Source organism: Panthera pardus, unplaced genomic scaffold (genome assembly GCF_024362965.1).
Source record: "Panthera pardus isolate Hobbes unplaced genomic scaffold, ASM2436296v1 HiC_scaffold_10, whole genome shotgun sequence".
NCBI classification, from domain to species: Eukaryota; Metazoa; Chordata; class Mammalia; order Carnivora; family Felidae; genus Panthera; species Panthera pardus.
This window is the reverse complement of record NW_026526655.1, coordinates 44755221-44771364: the sequence shown is the minus strand read 5'-3', so window position 1 is coordinate 44771364 and position 16144 is coordinate 44755221. Positions and strand designations below refer to the sequence as shown.

Here is a 16144-nt window from a genome sequence, read left to right as displayed (position 1 = left end):
CATCGATCTGAGTGTCTGTTTCTGTGCCACTATATACTGTCTTGATGATTATAGCTTTGTAATACAGCTTGAAATCCAGAATTGTGATGCCTCCAGCTTTGGTTTTCTTTTTCAGGATTGCTTTGGCTTTTCTGATCCCATACAAATTTTAGGATTGTTTGTTCTAGCTCTGTGAAGAATGCTGGTGTTGTTTTCATAGGTATGGCATTAAATATGTAGATTGCTTTGGGTAGTATTGACATTTTAACAATATTTGTTCTTCCAATCCATGAGCATGGAATATTTTTCCTTTGGGTGTGTGTGTGTATGTGTGTGTGTGTGTGTCTTCTTAAGTTTCTTTTATAAGCTTTCTACAGTTTTCAGTGTATAGATTTTTCACCTCTTTGGTTAGGTTTATTTGTAGGTATTTTATGAGTTTTGGTGCAATTGTAAATGGGATCAATTCTTTGAATTCTCCTTCTGTTGCTTCATTATTGGTGTATAGAAATGCAACTGATTTCTGTGCATTGATTTTATATCCTACAACTTTGCTGAATTCATGAATCAATTCTAGCTCAGTTTTTTGGTAGAATCTTTTGGGTTTTCTGTATAGAATATCATGTCATCTGCGAAGAGTGCAAGTTTGACTTCCTCCTTGCCAGTTTGGGTATCTTTTATTCCTTTGTGTTGTCTGATTGCTGAGGCTAAGACTTCCAATACTGTATTGAATAACAGTGGTATGAGTGGACTTCCCTGTCATGTTCCTGACCTAAGGGGGAAGCTGTCAGTTTTTCCCCATTGAGGATGATATTAGCAGTGGGTCTCTCATATATGGCTTCTGTGATCTTGAGGTATGATCCTTCTATCCCTACTTTCTTGAGGGTTTTTATCAAGAAAGGATGCTGTATTTTGTTGAATGCTTTCTCTGCATCTATTGAGAGGATCATGTGGTTCTTACTCTTTATTTTATTAACGCAATATATCACATTGATTTGCAGACATTAAACCAACCTTGCATCCCAGGTATAAGTCCCACTTGATTGTGGTGAATAATTCTTTTAATGTACTGTTGGATCTGGTTAGCTAGTATCTTGTTGAGAATTTTTGCATTCATGTTCATCAGGGAAATTGGTCTATAGTTCTCCTTTTTAGTGGGGTCCTTGTCTGGTTTTGGAATCAAGGTAATGCTGGCCTCATAGAATGAGTTTGAAGTTTTCCTTCCATTTCTATTTTCTGGAACAGCTTCAAAAGAATAGGTGTTAACTCTTCTTTAAATGTTTGAGAATTCCCCTGGAAAACCATCCAGCCCTGGATTTTTGTTTTTTGGGAGGTATTATGCATTATAATTATTTTAATATTTTGTTTTCCTTTTATATTTTTAGCTTGTTGAGAGCCAGTTCCTTATCCTTTCATCTTTGTATTCCCAGCTTTTAGCATGGAATCTGGTATGAAGTTAATGCTCAGTAAATAATTGCTGAAAAAATTCAAAATCAGTTTCTCTAATTAATTGGGATAAGTATATATTGTATGTAATGAAATTAAAGATTAAAAATGTTCTTGTGATTCTTCATCCCATGTTTCCTGGAGCAGTGACAGTTTTAAATAGTCCAGTGTATTGTCCTTTAAGTATAAATGTAGTTACCAAGACATAATTTTTTATTTAGAAATATACACATTAAACCTATACCTCAGTTTTTAATTGTTTACTATTTTTTAATACTTAGATTTCATGTAGTTTGTATATTTTTTTCTAATTCAGGTCACTTTCAAAGCAATACATAATAGTGAGATGTTGAAATTTAGGATGGAGCAATACCTAAATTGTCTTCCTCATTCTGTCATTTTGCTGTGCACTTTGGGCCTAATTACTGCACATCTATATTTATATGTATATTAATGAATGAAAATTATTGGAAATTTAGAAATCCTTAGGTATAAGGCTCTGTTATAATAAGATTAAGGTTGGTACTGACAGCTGTAGTCTGAAAAATACTGTGATTTTAGGATTATAGGATAGTAGTTCCCTATCTTTTTGGATTTCATTATTCTGGTATGTGTTCTTTTTTGGGGGGGGACCCCAATTATTTACCTTTAAGTGAATAGATTAAAAATAATTTTGGTTTGAGAATACATTAATACCCTCAAGTTAATTAGACAGATAGTTATCACATAGCCATGGAGGCTAATTATACATGAAAATGCATTTCTCTTTAAGAATTCCCAATTAGGGTCTGGCATTGGCTCTAGCTTATTACTGTTTTTAACTAGAGAGGGGAGGGATGTTAGCAAAGTAAAAACAGTGAGTTTGTAGCCATAAAAGTTGGGTATAAATCATGGTTCCATGACCTGCTATCTAAGTTTCTTTGGGTAAATCAGTCAGTGTCAGCTTCAGTTTCCTCATTTACATAATGAGATAATAATACCTACATGAAATAGTTGTGAAAATTAACAGTAGTTTCTATGATAGTAGTGTCAATTAAGTTTTTCCTAAATCATAACTCCTGTTGAATTAGTATTAATAAAACGCTAGGAATAAGTTTTTCCTGTTAAATATCAGGTAGTTTGTCTTATTGAGTACTACCTGTGTTTTCCCAAGCAGGTTTGTCTTTAAGATTCTAAAAACAGTGCTTTACAGATGATAAACATCAACATGCAGAGTCAGTGCTAATTGTTATGTCCAGAAGAGCACTTTCCTTCATTACTATCCCCTAACCTGCCAGTTAGAGGACAACATGAATCTATTTACTTCACCTTTCATTTTAGTATATATAATATTGTTAGTACTTAAAACTGCCTGTGTAAGTTCCTGGTCATGTTAAGGAGCTTGTTTGGCCAGTCAGAAGGTCTCTCTTTTGGTCAAGTCAGAACCTCTCTTTCTCTCTCTCTCTCTCTCTCTCAAGCCTTCTCTGCAATCAGATATTTAAATCGGTATGTTTTCACTCACAACCAGTAACTTTTCTACATTACAGGGGAAAAAAAAAAAATAGAACAAAGAGGAACTTATCAATCTCCAGTCATTGAATCTATAAACCTACCTGTGTGTGACCCATTCTTCTTCATTGCTTCTGATTCAAGTGTGTCATAATAAGACCCACCCTTGATCCACACTTGCCTCGATTATTCCTCTGCTTTCAGTTTATAGCCAAACTGTCTAAATGTTTATTTATTTTGATAGAGAATGAGAGAGAGTGTATGCATGAGTGGGGGGGTGGGCAGAGAGAGAGAGAGACAGAGAATCCCAACAGGCTCCACGCTGTCAGTGCAGAGCCTGACATGGGACTCAGTCTCTTGAGCTGTAAGATCGTGACCTGAGCTGAAATCAAGAGGTGGACACTTAACCAACTGAGCCACCCAGAAACCCCTACAGCCAAACTTTCTGAAATACTATCTAGGTTCATCTTTTTTTTTTTAATGTCCTCACTTTAATCACTATCCAGCCATTGAAATTTGGCTTTATTTACTCTCCTTTCCTGGAACTGATTGCTAAATCCTGTGGCCACATCTTTGCATACTCTTGACATTGGACTCTTGACATTGGTCAAATATGACTACTTTCTTCTTAAAAATTTTTCTTGTTCTGTGTACCATACTGTTTGGTAGCTCAGAATCTGAAACAGCCACCCGGCTCTGAGCTGTCAGCACAGAGCCCGACGTGGGGCTCAAACCCACAAACTGTGAGATCATGACCTGAGCTGAAGTTGGATGCTTAACTGACTGAGCCACCCAGGCGCCCCAAAGATAATTTTAAAGAGCATGCATTATCTCAAATTTTTATAGGAGTTTATTTACAGAAATCATTTAGCTTAACAATTTAAATGTACTTTGAATTATATATTCTAAAGTTTAGGATTAGGTACTGGCCTTTGTGTTTGCCTACATTGTATATTTTCATCTTTCAACAATTCTGGGAGATAAATATTGTTAGTCATCTTGTAGAGAGAACACCGAGGTTAGGGGAAGTTAAATAGATTTTATGCTGTAACATATACAGTTACTAAAATTCAGAACCAGAGTTCTGACTGACTGTATAGCCCATGCTTCTCTTCTAAATGATATTGAAAATACAAGCTGGGGATGAATGCTAAATACAGAAATAAATGGTGTAGTACTTGAGTTTAGTAAATCTAAATTGTATTCAAAGTTGTCTGTGTCTTTTGTCCTTAGGCGGTTATTTGGCAGAAAACTAGAGTATCTGATCATAAGATGGCTCTCATGTCTGTTCTGGGGACTGCTGTTATGGGCAACATGGAATCCTTTCAGTACCACTGTGAAGAATCTCAGGTATACAACAAAGTGTTCTTTAATAATTCTGGTTTACCAATGAAACTCAATTATTTTTCTTCTGGGGAGTTGAGGTGGCAATAAGTTCTTGTAACATTTTACTTAAATATATGTATAGGTAAAAAAAGAACATAACATTTACAGCTTATATTTAACCCTCTCTCCCTATCCCTACTTCCTGTTTTTATCTTTGTATTTGTTTTTAATTTTAAGCATTGTGGTTCCATTTTTTTTTTTATAATGATTTTCAATTGAGTATCTTATCTGTTTACATTTCAGTATTAAAGAAGAGTTGAGTTCTCTTACCTTTGTTTTCCCTTTCCTATTCTAAATAGATTCTGCATCTTTCTTTTCTTGATCTCTAGCTTCAGACAGTGCTTTTTGAGTTCTTATAATGTTAGATGAGGTTACGAACACTCCAACTCTTACTTGCTCTTCCCTCTCTCAATTGTGTCCACTCTACTTTTATGTTGTCAAGCAATTTGTTTTCTTTTATAACCATTTTTAAGTTTTCCATCTTTTGTTTGAAAATTGATTCTAAAAGTTGAAAACTTATATGGAGTATATTACTATGGCTACAAATAATTTACATTGTAAAGCCTAGTATTGTTCTAGGATCACATTTCTTAAGAATCCACGTTATATATCCATGCCATACAAATGAGACTATTTCTATTGTCCCAATTAAATAGAATATCCTTTCTTGTTGTCCTATTTATTGCTCAAAATGTCATGTTTTTCTTTGCTTTATCTGTGAACTCTTATATAGTTTCTTGTTTTCTTGCTGGAGTTTCTAAGATCTGGGTTTTTTCCCTTTTTTAAGTGAAGAAACTTTTCTTCATCTTGTCAGCAATAAAATCCAGCACTTTTACTTACTCCAACTATAGCTAGAGTTCCATTTTTTTTTTTAAATAATTAGATTTAGAACCCAATTTCTTATTTGGACTGATCACATATCAGGCATTCTGCACAGATCTTATCCTGGAATGGAATTTTTTTTCATAGGAGTACTAGTTGTTTCCACTATTTCTTATATCCCATGCCTTTTTCTTTCTTAGTCTTTGTTATCATTTTTCTCATATACATCTTTAGTTAACTTCCACAGAAAGGGGATATGAGAGGTAGACTTTTATATACAAGAATGACTTTATTTTGTACTTCTCTTGATAGTCTGGTAGAGGTAGAATTCTAGGTTGAAAATAAGTTTTTTTTTATGGTTTTTTTTTTTTCAATATATGAAGTTTATTGTCAAATTGGTTTCCATAACACCCAGTATTCATCCCAAAAGGTGCCCTCCTCAATACCCATCACCCACCCTCCCCTCCCTCCCACTCCCCATCAACCCTCAGTTTGTTCTCAGTTTTTAAGAGTCTCTTATGCTTTGGCTCTCTTCCACTCTAACCTCTTTTTTTTTTTTCCTTCCCCTCCCCCATGGGTTTCTGTTAAGTTTCTCAGCATCCACATAAGAGTGAAAACATATGGTATCTGTCTTTCTCTGTATGGCTTATTTCACTCAGCATAACACTCTTCAGTTCCATCCATGTTGTTACAAAAGGCCATATTTCATTCTTTCTCATTGCCACATAGTACTCCATTGTGTATATAAACCACAATTTCTTTATCCATTCATCAGTTGATGGACATTTAGTCTCTTTCCATACTTTGGCTATTGTTGAGAGTGCTGCTATAAACATTGGGGTACAAGTGCCCCTATGCATCAGCACTCCTGTATCCCTTGGGTAAATTCCTAGCCGTGCTATTGCTGGGTCATAGGGTAGGTCTATTTTTAATTTTTTGAGGAACCTCCACACTGTTTTCCAGAGTGGCTGCACCAGTTTGCATTCCCACCAACAGTGCAAAAGGGTTCCCGTTTCTCCACATCCTCGCCAGCATCTATAGTCCCCTGATTTGTTCATTTTGGCCACTCTGACTGGTGTGAGGTGATATCTGAGTGTGGTTTTGATTTGTATTTCCCTGATGAGGAGCGACGTTGAGCATCTTTTCATGTGCCTGTTGGCCATCCGGATGTCTTCTTTAGAGAAGTGTCTATTCATGTTTTCTGCCCATTTCTTCACTGGGTTATTTGTTTTTCGGGTGTGGAGTTTGGTGAGCTCTTTATAGATTTTGGATACTAGCCCTTTGTCCGATATGTCATTTGCAAATATCTTTTCCCATTCCATTGGTTGCCTTTTAGTTTTGTTGGTTGTTTCCTTTGCTGTGCAGAAGCTTTTTATTTTCACAAGGTCCCAGTAGTTCATTTTTGCTTTTAATTCCCTTGCCTTTGGGGATGTGTCAAGTAAGAGATTGCTACGGCTGAGGTCAGAGAGGTCTTTTCCTGCTTTCTCCTCTAGGGTTTTGATAGTTTCCTCACATTCAGGTCCTTTATCCATTTTGAGTTTATTTTTGTGAATGGTGTGAGAAAGTGGTCTAGTTTCAATCTTCTGCATGTTGCTGTCCAGTTCTCCCAGCCCCATTTGTTAAAGAGACTTTTTTCCATTGGATGTTCTTTCCTGCTTTGTCAAAGATTAGTTGGCCATACGTTTGTGGGTCTAGTTCTGGGGTTTCTATTCTATTCCATTGGTCTATGTGTCTGTTTTTGTGCCAATACCATGCTGTCTTGATGATTACAGCTTTGTAGTAGAGGCTAAAGTCTGGGATTGTGATGCCTCCTGCTTTGGTGGTCTTCTTCAATATTACTTTGGCTATTCGGGGCCTTTTGTGGTTCCATATGAATTTTAGGATTGCTTGTTCTAGTTTCGAGAAGAATGCTGGTGCAATTTTGATTGGGATCGCATTGAATGTGTAGATAGCTTTGGGTGGTATTGACATTTTGACAATATTTATTCTTCCAATCCATGAGCACGAAATGTCTTTCCATTTCTTTATATCTTCTTCAATTTCCTTCATAAGCTTTCTATAGTTTTCAGCATACAGATCTTTTACATCTTTGGTTAGATTTATTCCTAGGTATTTTATGCTTCTTGGTGCAATTGTGAATGGGATCAGTTTCTTTCTTTTTTTTTTTTTTTTAATTTTTTTTTAACGTTTTTTTAAATTTATTTTTGAGACAGAGAGAGACAGAGCATGAACAGGGGAGGGGCAGAGGGGAGACACAGAATCTGAAGCAGGCTCCAGGCTCTGAGCCATCAGCCCAGAGCCCGACGCGGGGCTTGAACTCACGGACCGGGAGATCGTGACCTGAGCTGAAGTCGGACACTTAACCGACTGAGCCACTCAGGTGCCCCGGGATCAGTTTCTTTATTTGTCTTTCTGTTGTTTCATTATTAGTGTATAAGAATGCAACTGATTTCTGTACATTGATTTTGTATCCTGCAACTTTGCTAAATTCATGTATCAGTTCTAGCAGAGAAAATAAGTTTAAAGGCATTTAATGTCTTTGACCATTCACTGTGGCTGATGGGAAGATGCATGCATTCCAATTCTTTCTTTCTAGCTGATCTGTATTTTTTTTTTTTTCTGAACGTTTTTTAGGATCTTTGTGTTCAGTTTTTTAAGCATGTCTATAGATGTGTCTTTTATTACTCATTTGCTTTTTATGCTGAACACTTGGTTTGAGACTTCTTGAGTCTGAATACTCCTATATCTTTTTCAGCTCTGGGTTATATACTTCTAGCTGTCATAACTTTGATAATTTTTCTCTTTTTTTTGAGAGACAGAGCATGAGTGGGGGAGGGGCAAAGAGAGAGGGGGAGACACAGAATCCAAAGCAGGCTCCAGGCTCTGAGCTCTCAGCACAGAGCCTGACACGGGGCTCAAACCACAAGCTGTGAGATCGTGACCTGACCTGAAGTCAGGCGCTGAACCAACTGAGCCACTCAGGCACCTCGATAATTTTTGTCTTTTAATTAAACTCCTTATTATTGATTTAGGACTTCCTCTTATTTTTCTCTTACTATTTTTCTCAGGTTTTCATCGTTTTTCTGTAAGTTTTTGGAGATGTCTGACCCTCTCTTGCCCCTTCTGAATATTTTGAAACCTTTATGTTTAATTTCCAAGAGCATTTTTAAATCTACCGTTTTTTCACAACTTCTTACTGTTTTGTGGATACAAAATCTTGAATCTTTAGAGATGCTAAGTTTTGTTTCTATTTTAAAGTTGTTTCTTAAACTATCTATTGCTTAGGAGGTCAATTTTGTTTTGCTTTTCAGGTCTTTTACCTCCAAGCCATCTTTTTGTGTGAATAAGAAATCTAATTGGGAACTCAGTGTTTGTGGCTAGACTTATTGACTATTAGGCTTTACTTGACTATTAATTAATCAAGATCCTGTTCCTGTTCCCAGACTCTGGGGGAGTCACAAATACCATCATGGGGTGGGGGCTTACCCCACTGCACTCATACTCACTGTTCTAGTTCTCAGGAAATTCATTTCATTTCTTTCCCTTCCCTTCCCCCTCCATCCTTTCTTCTTCTTTTTCTTTTTTTTTTTCCTTTCTAGCACAAAATTAGATCAGTTGTCCTTATTCAGTGTCTTTATAGAAGAGTCTATAATTATTCTTAGTTTCTTTACAGAAGAGTCTATAAAATAGAATCTGTTTGTTTTTGCTGGTCTGTTGACCTTAAACCTGAAGGCTCTCTATTGTGCTAGGCAGTTGGTTTCTCTGTTCTATTCTTCTTTTTTCATAATTTGTTGAAATCTCTTTTCTACTACTAGTTCTTCTATTTTTCTTGCAGTATTGAGTTCTTAATTATTATCATTTTATTAGCCTTAGGTGGGAGTTTATACTCAGTTAATGTTCTCTGCCTGAGGAACAATTCAGGCCATCCTTACCGGCCAGCTATAGTACCTGGAGCATGGCCATGATCTGACATGTGTTCTGTTTTTCAGAGCTCCCTTAATAGTTGTTCAGTGGTTTCAATATAACCTAGTGCCACCTTAGTCTGGTTATGGTGGCTGACTTGGGATAGTAAAGGTACTGTCTTGGGCTAGTAAATTCCCCTGTGTTCCTCGTGGCTTCATGGGACTTTGTTGTTGACACTGGTAACCCAGGAAGCTTATGACAGGAGATCCAGACTCCAGGTCTTTGGTATTGTGCTCTAGAGATTCTAGCTGCCATAGTTTGGTCTGAAGACCAGCAGCATTGGCGTTACTTGTATGCTTGTTAGAAGTGAAGGATCTCTGGCCTCGTCCCAGAATACTGAATCAGGACATGCATTTTAACAAGGTTCCCAGGTGCACATTCAAGTATGAAAAACAGATTTAGACCTTGGTCAGTTATGATTTCATGTGTGATTGGAACTATCCCATTAGTTTTGCAATTGAGAATTTTTTCCCCTGATCTGTATTGAGATGTATTGCCATATCTGTGCTTGCCCATTGTTTTTTTTAATTTTCTCTTTTTTTTAATTCTCTCTCTTTTTTTTTTTTAAAGTTTATTTATTCTTGAGAGATAGAGACAGAGCATGAGCAGGGGAGGGGCAGAGTGAGAGGAGGAGACACAGAATCCGAAGTAAGCTCCAGGCTCTGAGCTGTCAGCACAGAGTCCGACGCCGGGCTCGAACCCACGAACCGTGAGATCATGACCTGAGCCAAAGTCAGACGCTTAACTGACTGAGCCACCCAGGCGCCCCTTAATTTTCTCTTGAGATAGAATTGTGTGAGGACTGCTGGTAATCCATCTTGGATATCAAAACTTTTGCTACACCTTCATGTGGTTATTCTTGCATGGAGGAATAGGGTAATTTAGAAAGCATGTGTTGCTGAATCGTTCCAGTTCCATGAGTTGTCAGAATAATAACCTTTTAAGTGTGTCTCTAATGAGTGATCATCTAACCAAATCCCTGTTCTATTTGTGTACTGCGTATTTAAATAGGTGCTATATTTATGTTGCCAGTAGCCACCCATCACCACTCCATGCTTCCTGGGCTTGTAAGGAGGGTTGTCCTATATCAGAGTTTCTTTGGCCTCTTCTCATTCCTGCCCAAAATCAATCTTAAGTTGCTTGTCAACTGCTAATAGTTGTCCCCCCTCACCTCACTTCTATCCCATTACATACCTTCAAGTTGTGACACTTACCACCAAGGCCCCTTCACTGTACTGGGATGGCAGACACATTGGTCATTGGGAACCTTGGGTATAGAGAATCTTTATATATCTCTTCCTACAATGTTGAAGGTCCGTTTCTTAACTACAGCCACTCCATGTTGTACAGTCTCTTAATTATGGGTGGTTATCCCAGCTATACTGCTGCTGTGGTAGCATTTATTAGGAGTTTCCCAGTGTGGCTTTGTTGGCTTAAGGGAGCTCCTAAAGCTTTATTTTGTTTCATGTTTGTTTTTTGGCATCTGTCTTCTCTGGATATTTTTTATCTCTGCATTGTTCCATGCCAAGTTCTTGGTGAATTCCTCAGTGCTGTCTGATTTTTATTCCCAAATCTGTGTATTTCCAGGATTTAGAATTTATTCATTTTCCTCTTCTCTTTTAAACTTAATTATAACTGTGGGGTTCCTGGGTGGCTCAGTCGGTTGAGCATCTGACTTCGGCTCAGGTCATGATCTCGAGTCTGTGAGTTCGAGCCCCACATTGGGATCTGTGCTGACAGCTCAGAGCCTGGACCCTGCTTCAGATTCTGTGTCTCCCTTTCTCTTTGACACCCCCGCTGCTTGTGCTCTATCTCTCTCTGTCTTTCAAAAATGAATAAGTATTTTTAAAAATAAAAAAAAAAAAAAAGACTTGAGCTGAGATCAAAAGTTGGACGCTTTTGATACCTGGATGGTACCCCTGCTTTTTCTTCACTCTTAAAAGTATGGTACACATACTAATTTCAAAGTTCTTTTCATATTGCTGTACTGTTTCTACTTTCGTGGGAGAATGTTCTTTCATTCTCTGCTGTTTTATATGCTTTGAAATTTTAATTTGCACAGTCATCATGAATGCAAGTTTATTGTTTTTGTTATTTTGTTTTTACCCACTCGACCTTCTTCCTCCCTGTGGTTTGGCAGATACCACCAACCTCCAGGCCCCATTTTAAAACCAGGTAGTTCATGTCTTTCATCCTGCCAAGATTTTACAGACCTCTTTTCCTAGCTGACTTGGCTTAGCTTTATTTTTTGATTTTGGAGTTATCCACACTCTTTCCTATAATCCTTGCAAGCAGCTCCACAAACCGTGGTCACAGTATTTTTAAGCATTTTTGAAGGGGCGAAAGGGAGGTGTCTCAGCAGCCCATTTCATATGGAAAGACTGATTTTGATCTCTTGCCTTGTATGTATTTTCTGTCCCTGTTTCCACATCAGAATTTAAATTCTAACTGGCATAAATGGTTTCTTTCTTAAGTTGAGATATAGTTGACATATAACATTATATTAGTTTCAAGTGTACAACAAAATACGTATGTATTACAAAATGATCACCACAGTAAGTCTAGTTACATCCATTACTACACATAGTTACAAAAATTTTTTTTTTCTGACAGCTGGTTTGTGATCCTAGAGCACATAGGGCTTTTGATTTCAGCCATCACTTTCTGTTATGGTTTGCATCCATAACATCTTTGTATTTGTCTTACTTTTAAATGGTTCAGTCTTTTGAAATTTTTGTATAAGTTGATTTTATCTATCACTGCTATATATTTGCATTTGTGATGGGGTGGGGAGAAGGGAGTTCCTTCATGAACTTATTCCAGTGTCCTGAGCAGAAATACTTAAATTATTACTTTAGAAATAGAACTCCTTGGTGTTCTTGAGGCTTACTGAAAGAGGAGACTACTGTTAGGACACCAGTCAGGGTTACTTGAACAGAATCAGAGTAGAGGAAAGGAGATAGGTTTGACAGATTGGATAGGTGGCAGGGCTCATTATCATGCTAAGGGAATATAGGAGAAACCAGTTGTGCAGCAGGAAAGCAATGGGGTGAAGTATTTTATCAAGTTTTGAATGTGGTGAGATTGAGAAGATTTTTGTGACAGCTAGTTAAAAATAGAAAGCATTTGGGGGTGAAAGAAATACAGGCTGTACATCTTTATCTTAGTATCGCTGGTGTATCTATATAGATGTGAATGATATTACTTGGAGAGTAGAGACCAAGAAAAAAGGCTCTGATGATAGAACTCAGGCCCATCATCATTTATAGGCGGTAAGCAAAGGGAGAGAAATCAGCAAACCAGACTAAGAGGAAGTGTTGGGGGAAGCAGAAAGATGAAAAGAGAAGGCTGAAGCAGAGTGATGTTTCCCAAATTAAAGAATTATGGTGTCAAGATCTGCAGAGAGTCAAAAAGTGGACTGAGTGTCCATTGGAGATGTAGTAGTAGCCAGATTATAGGAGGTTGGAGATGAGGGTAAAGAGGGAGAGGTCTACAGTTGAAGAGTAATCAGGGGAGAAGTATTTATGTTTTGCTTTTCTTTTTCTTTTTTTTTGCTTTCTAGGTTGAGGAATACTTAGGCAGAGAGTCCTGTATAGTCAGATTTTTTATTTGGTTGCACTGATTTGGTCTAACAGTCATTCTTTTTCCATAAACTACCATGATTTTCATTTTTGGAGCACTTTAAGACTACTCTTTGATTTTACTTTTTTGTATAACTTAAATAATACTTCGTTAGTTCTTAAGGTTATCCTAAGCCATTTTTAAAGCTCAGTATTTGGTAATAATAATAATTATTCAGTGGACAGCTAAGATGGTATAAAAATAAAACATTAGTAATATCACCAGTTTTTTCTTCATTTTATTTTTTATTCTTACCTATTTGGGGAAGGTTTTTTTGTTTTAAGTCCACAAACCCAGTAAGTCTTTCAGAGACTAAACAGGTGCTTTCTGATGCTCAGCAGGTACTTAAAGAAGGGTCTCAAGTTACCTGGTATATGATACAACCATTTATAAATGCTGTGAAGTTTTACAGTTAATTAAGTAGTATTTTGTAATGGATTATCCAGCTTTATTAATTTATTTTTTAAATTGGCACAGTTTGGCACTGTGACAGTAATGCACTTAGTGTTCTAAAATTGGTAATGCAGCTCCTTAAACACTTACTTCCAAGGGTAGGGATAGCCATAGACTTAGATGGCAGCCTACTCACTATGTTAGTGAAGAGCCTCGTGGTTTCTGCTTACCTAAAAATAGCATCTCCACTGACAGTCTCACTTTCCTAAACCTAAGCTGAAATTTTACTATTAGTGGGGTTTTTTTAAACAGGTTAATATAAATACATCTGTTACTAGTTGTTCCATATAAGAGAGTATAGGGCTTGTATTTTAAATAACTTGACCAAGGTCCCGTAGTTAGTAGTGGAGCTGGGATTTAAATCATGTCAGTCTGGCTCTATCCTGTATTCTTAACAATTCTCTATATTATCTTTAAAGGTAAAAAGTAGGAGCATTTTCCTTGCCTTCTATCTCCTCAATCTCTCTCTTCTCTCTGGTATTTTTTTTCTAGGATCCTTCATCATTTTCTGTCTCCTCTTCATACATTTGTAAAATAGAGAAAGCATAAAAATAATTGGTTTGATTGTAGATAGGTTCTCTAAACAAGAATGGAAATAAAGTATTGCAATCAGTGTCAAAGAGTAAAAGACGTTTTTTAATTGAGAAATGAAAACTCAGATTGACTTCACAGCCCACTCAGAATAAAGATATAAACCAGTCACTTCTCTACATGAAGAGCTGGCTAAAAAGGACAAATAGCTAAAAGAAAGTCACAATATGAAGAATTTTTAAATGTTAAAAGAAATTTTTAAAAGTCTAAAGAAGATAGGGTTGAACAGAGATCAGTATTTATGCTGTATGTCTGTGACAGTAAGGCATATGCTCATTCATGAAGCTTTTATGAATGCTAATTTTTCCTTAAAATAGAGTTGTAGAAAGAGAGACTGAGAACATCAATGTAATATATGCTTCAGTATTTCATTTAAGGTTAATGTTCAAGGCATGGTTATCAGCAAGTATATAACTCTTGAGACCATAAGATGAAAATCCATTTTGTTTTTTTATATCTCTTATATATAGCCAGACCCCTGGAACCACAGTCATTGTTGACAATGCACATTAATTCTGTAATTATTTATTATAATTGCAGATTTATCTAAGTGGATTTCTTCCAAAGCAAGATGCAGACCACTCTTTTACAAGTCTTTCAACCCCAGAAAGGAGTTTTATCTTTATAAACAGTCGACCAATACATCAAAAAGACATATTAAAGGTAATCTACTTTGGGAAAAAAATATTGCTTGGAATCAGAAATGAAAACTAGCTCTGTCATTTGTCAGCTTATTATGAGGACTACTTCTAAGGATTTGCTCTAAAATATAAGGAAAAGAAAAAGAGATACAGTAATATTTTTTAAGCATTGTGCTAGGTGTCTTACATAGGACTTCACAACAATTCTGTGATGAACTGTTATCCTTATTTATAGTGAAGAAACTGAAATGTTAGTGACTTTCGTAGCCCACTGTAGCCAGGAAGTAACAGAGTTTGGATTTGAAGCCTGGATTTTGATAACATCCATGACACTATGATCTTTTAACCATGAGGCCAGTTACATTGAATATTTGTACTTCCTAATGAATATACTTGTATTTCATGCAAGTTCAAGGGCTCTAAATGAGTATTACCATTTAGATACTGCTTTTCCTAACAAGAAGTTACATCCACTCAGTTTCTCAGCTGACTATACTTCTTTTGGTTGTATTTAAGGATGGCAATACTATCCTTATATACATGGTATTTTTATTTCTAGCTAATCCGACATTATTACAATCTGAAGTGCCTAAAGGAATCCACTCGTTTGTATCCCATTTTCTTTCTGAAAATTGATGTTCCTACAGCTGATGTGGATGTAAATTTAACACCAGATAAAAGTCAAGTATTATTACAGAATAAGGTAATTTTGGATAATTTTTTAAAATTTATGTTATTTATAATCTTATGCAGCTCTAACCATTTTCATGTGTGAGAGTTTTTATGTATTTTTAAATATTTTATATCTAACTTATTTATTATTTTTATAATTTTCTGTAACATTTGTTAATTTATATTTTTAGGAATCTGTTTTAATTGCTCTTGAAAATCTGATGACGACTTGTTACGGATCACTACCTGGTACAAATGAAAATAATAAAACAGATGTTTCCTCAGCTGACATGGTTGTTAGTAATACAACAGAAACAGATGTGCTTTTTAATAAGATGGAATCATCTGGAAATAATTATCCAAATGTTGATACTTCAGCCATTCCTTTCCAAAATGACGTGCATAATGATAAATCTGGGAAAAACACTAATTATTGTTTAAGTCATCAGCTACATGTTGATGACCATTATGATGATCATTTTAATAGTGAAAATTCTAACATTGATAAGAACACTAGAAATACATTTCAGGAGATCCCAGTGAATAATTTATCATGTGAGGATGCTCAGAAGGAATGTAGTGAAATTTGTTTTGTAGATTCTGTTAAGCACACCCAATCAGAAAATGGCAATAAAAGCAATAGAGATGAGAGTGGGAACAGTAAGGAAGCAGCAGGTCCTGAGAAGTCTTTGGAAATCTGTGCAGATGACTGGAGCAAGGGAAATACACTTAAAAATTCAATGGGAGAAAACATTGAACCCGTGAAAATTTTAGTGCCTCAAGAAAGTTCAGCGTGTAAATTAAGTAATAATACTTCTCCAAGCCCTGAACAAAAGAATCTCAGTGAAGGTTCCTGTAACAAAAAATCAAATGTGGTAGACAACAAATCTGGACAGCTTACAGCTTATGATTTAATTAGCAATCGAGTAATCAAGAAACCCATGTCAGCAAGTGCCCTTTTTGTTCAAGATCATCGTGCTCAGTTTCTCACAGAAAAGCTGGAGGATGCAACAGTACAAATTGAAGAACTGTGGAAGACATTGAGTGAAGAGGAAAAACTGAAGTAAGTTTCCAGAGCTTGCATG

General features: G+C 36.3%; 1 protein-coding gene across 7 annotated transcripts in view; it reads left to right on the top strand.

The window, feature by feature from the left end:
* Positions 1 to 16144, top strand: part of PMS1 (PMS1 homolog 1, mismatch repair system component) — a 95350-nt gene that overhangs the window by 59195 nt on the left and 20011 nt on the right. For 6 of the 7 annotated variants that reach the window (XM_019462016.2, XM_019461998.2, XM_019462040.2 and 3 more), the window contains 4 exons: positions 4144 to 4260; positions 14287 to 14409; positions 14947 to 15090; positions 15251 to 16122. In XM_019462016.2, the coding sequence (XP_019317561.1) occupies positions 4144 to 4260; positions 14287 to 14409; positions 14947 to 15090; positions 15251 to 16122 (1256 nt within the window). The remainder of the gene's footprint in view (positions 1 to 4143; positions 4261 to 14286; positions 14410 to 14946; positions 15091 to 15250; positions 16123 to 16144) is intronic. The other variant, XM_019462032.2, reaches the window with a different exon arrangement.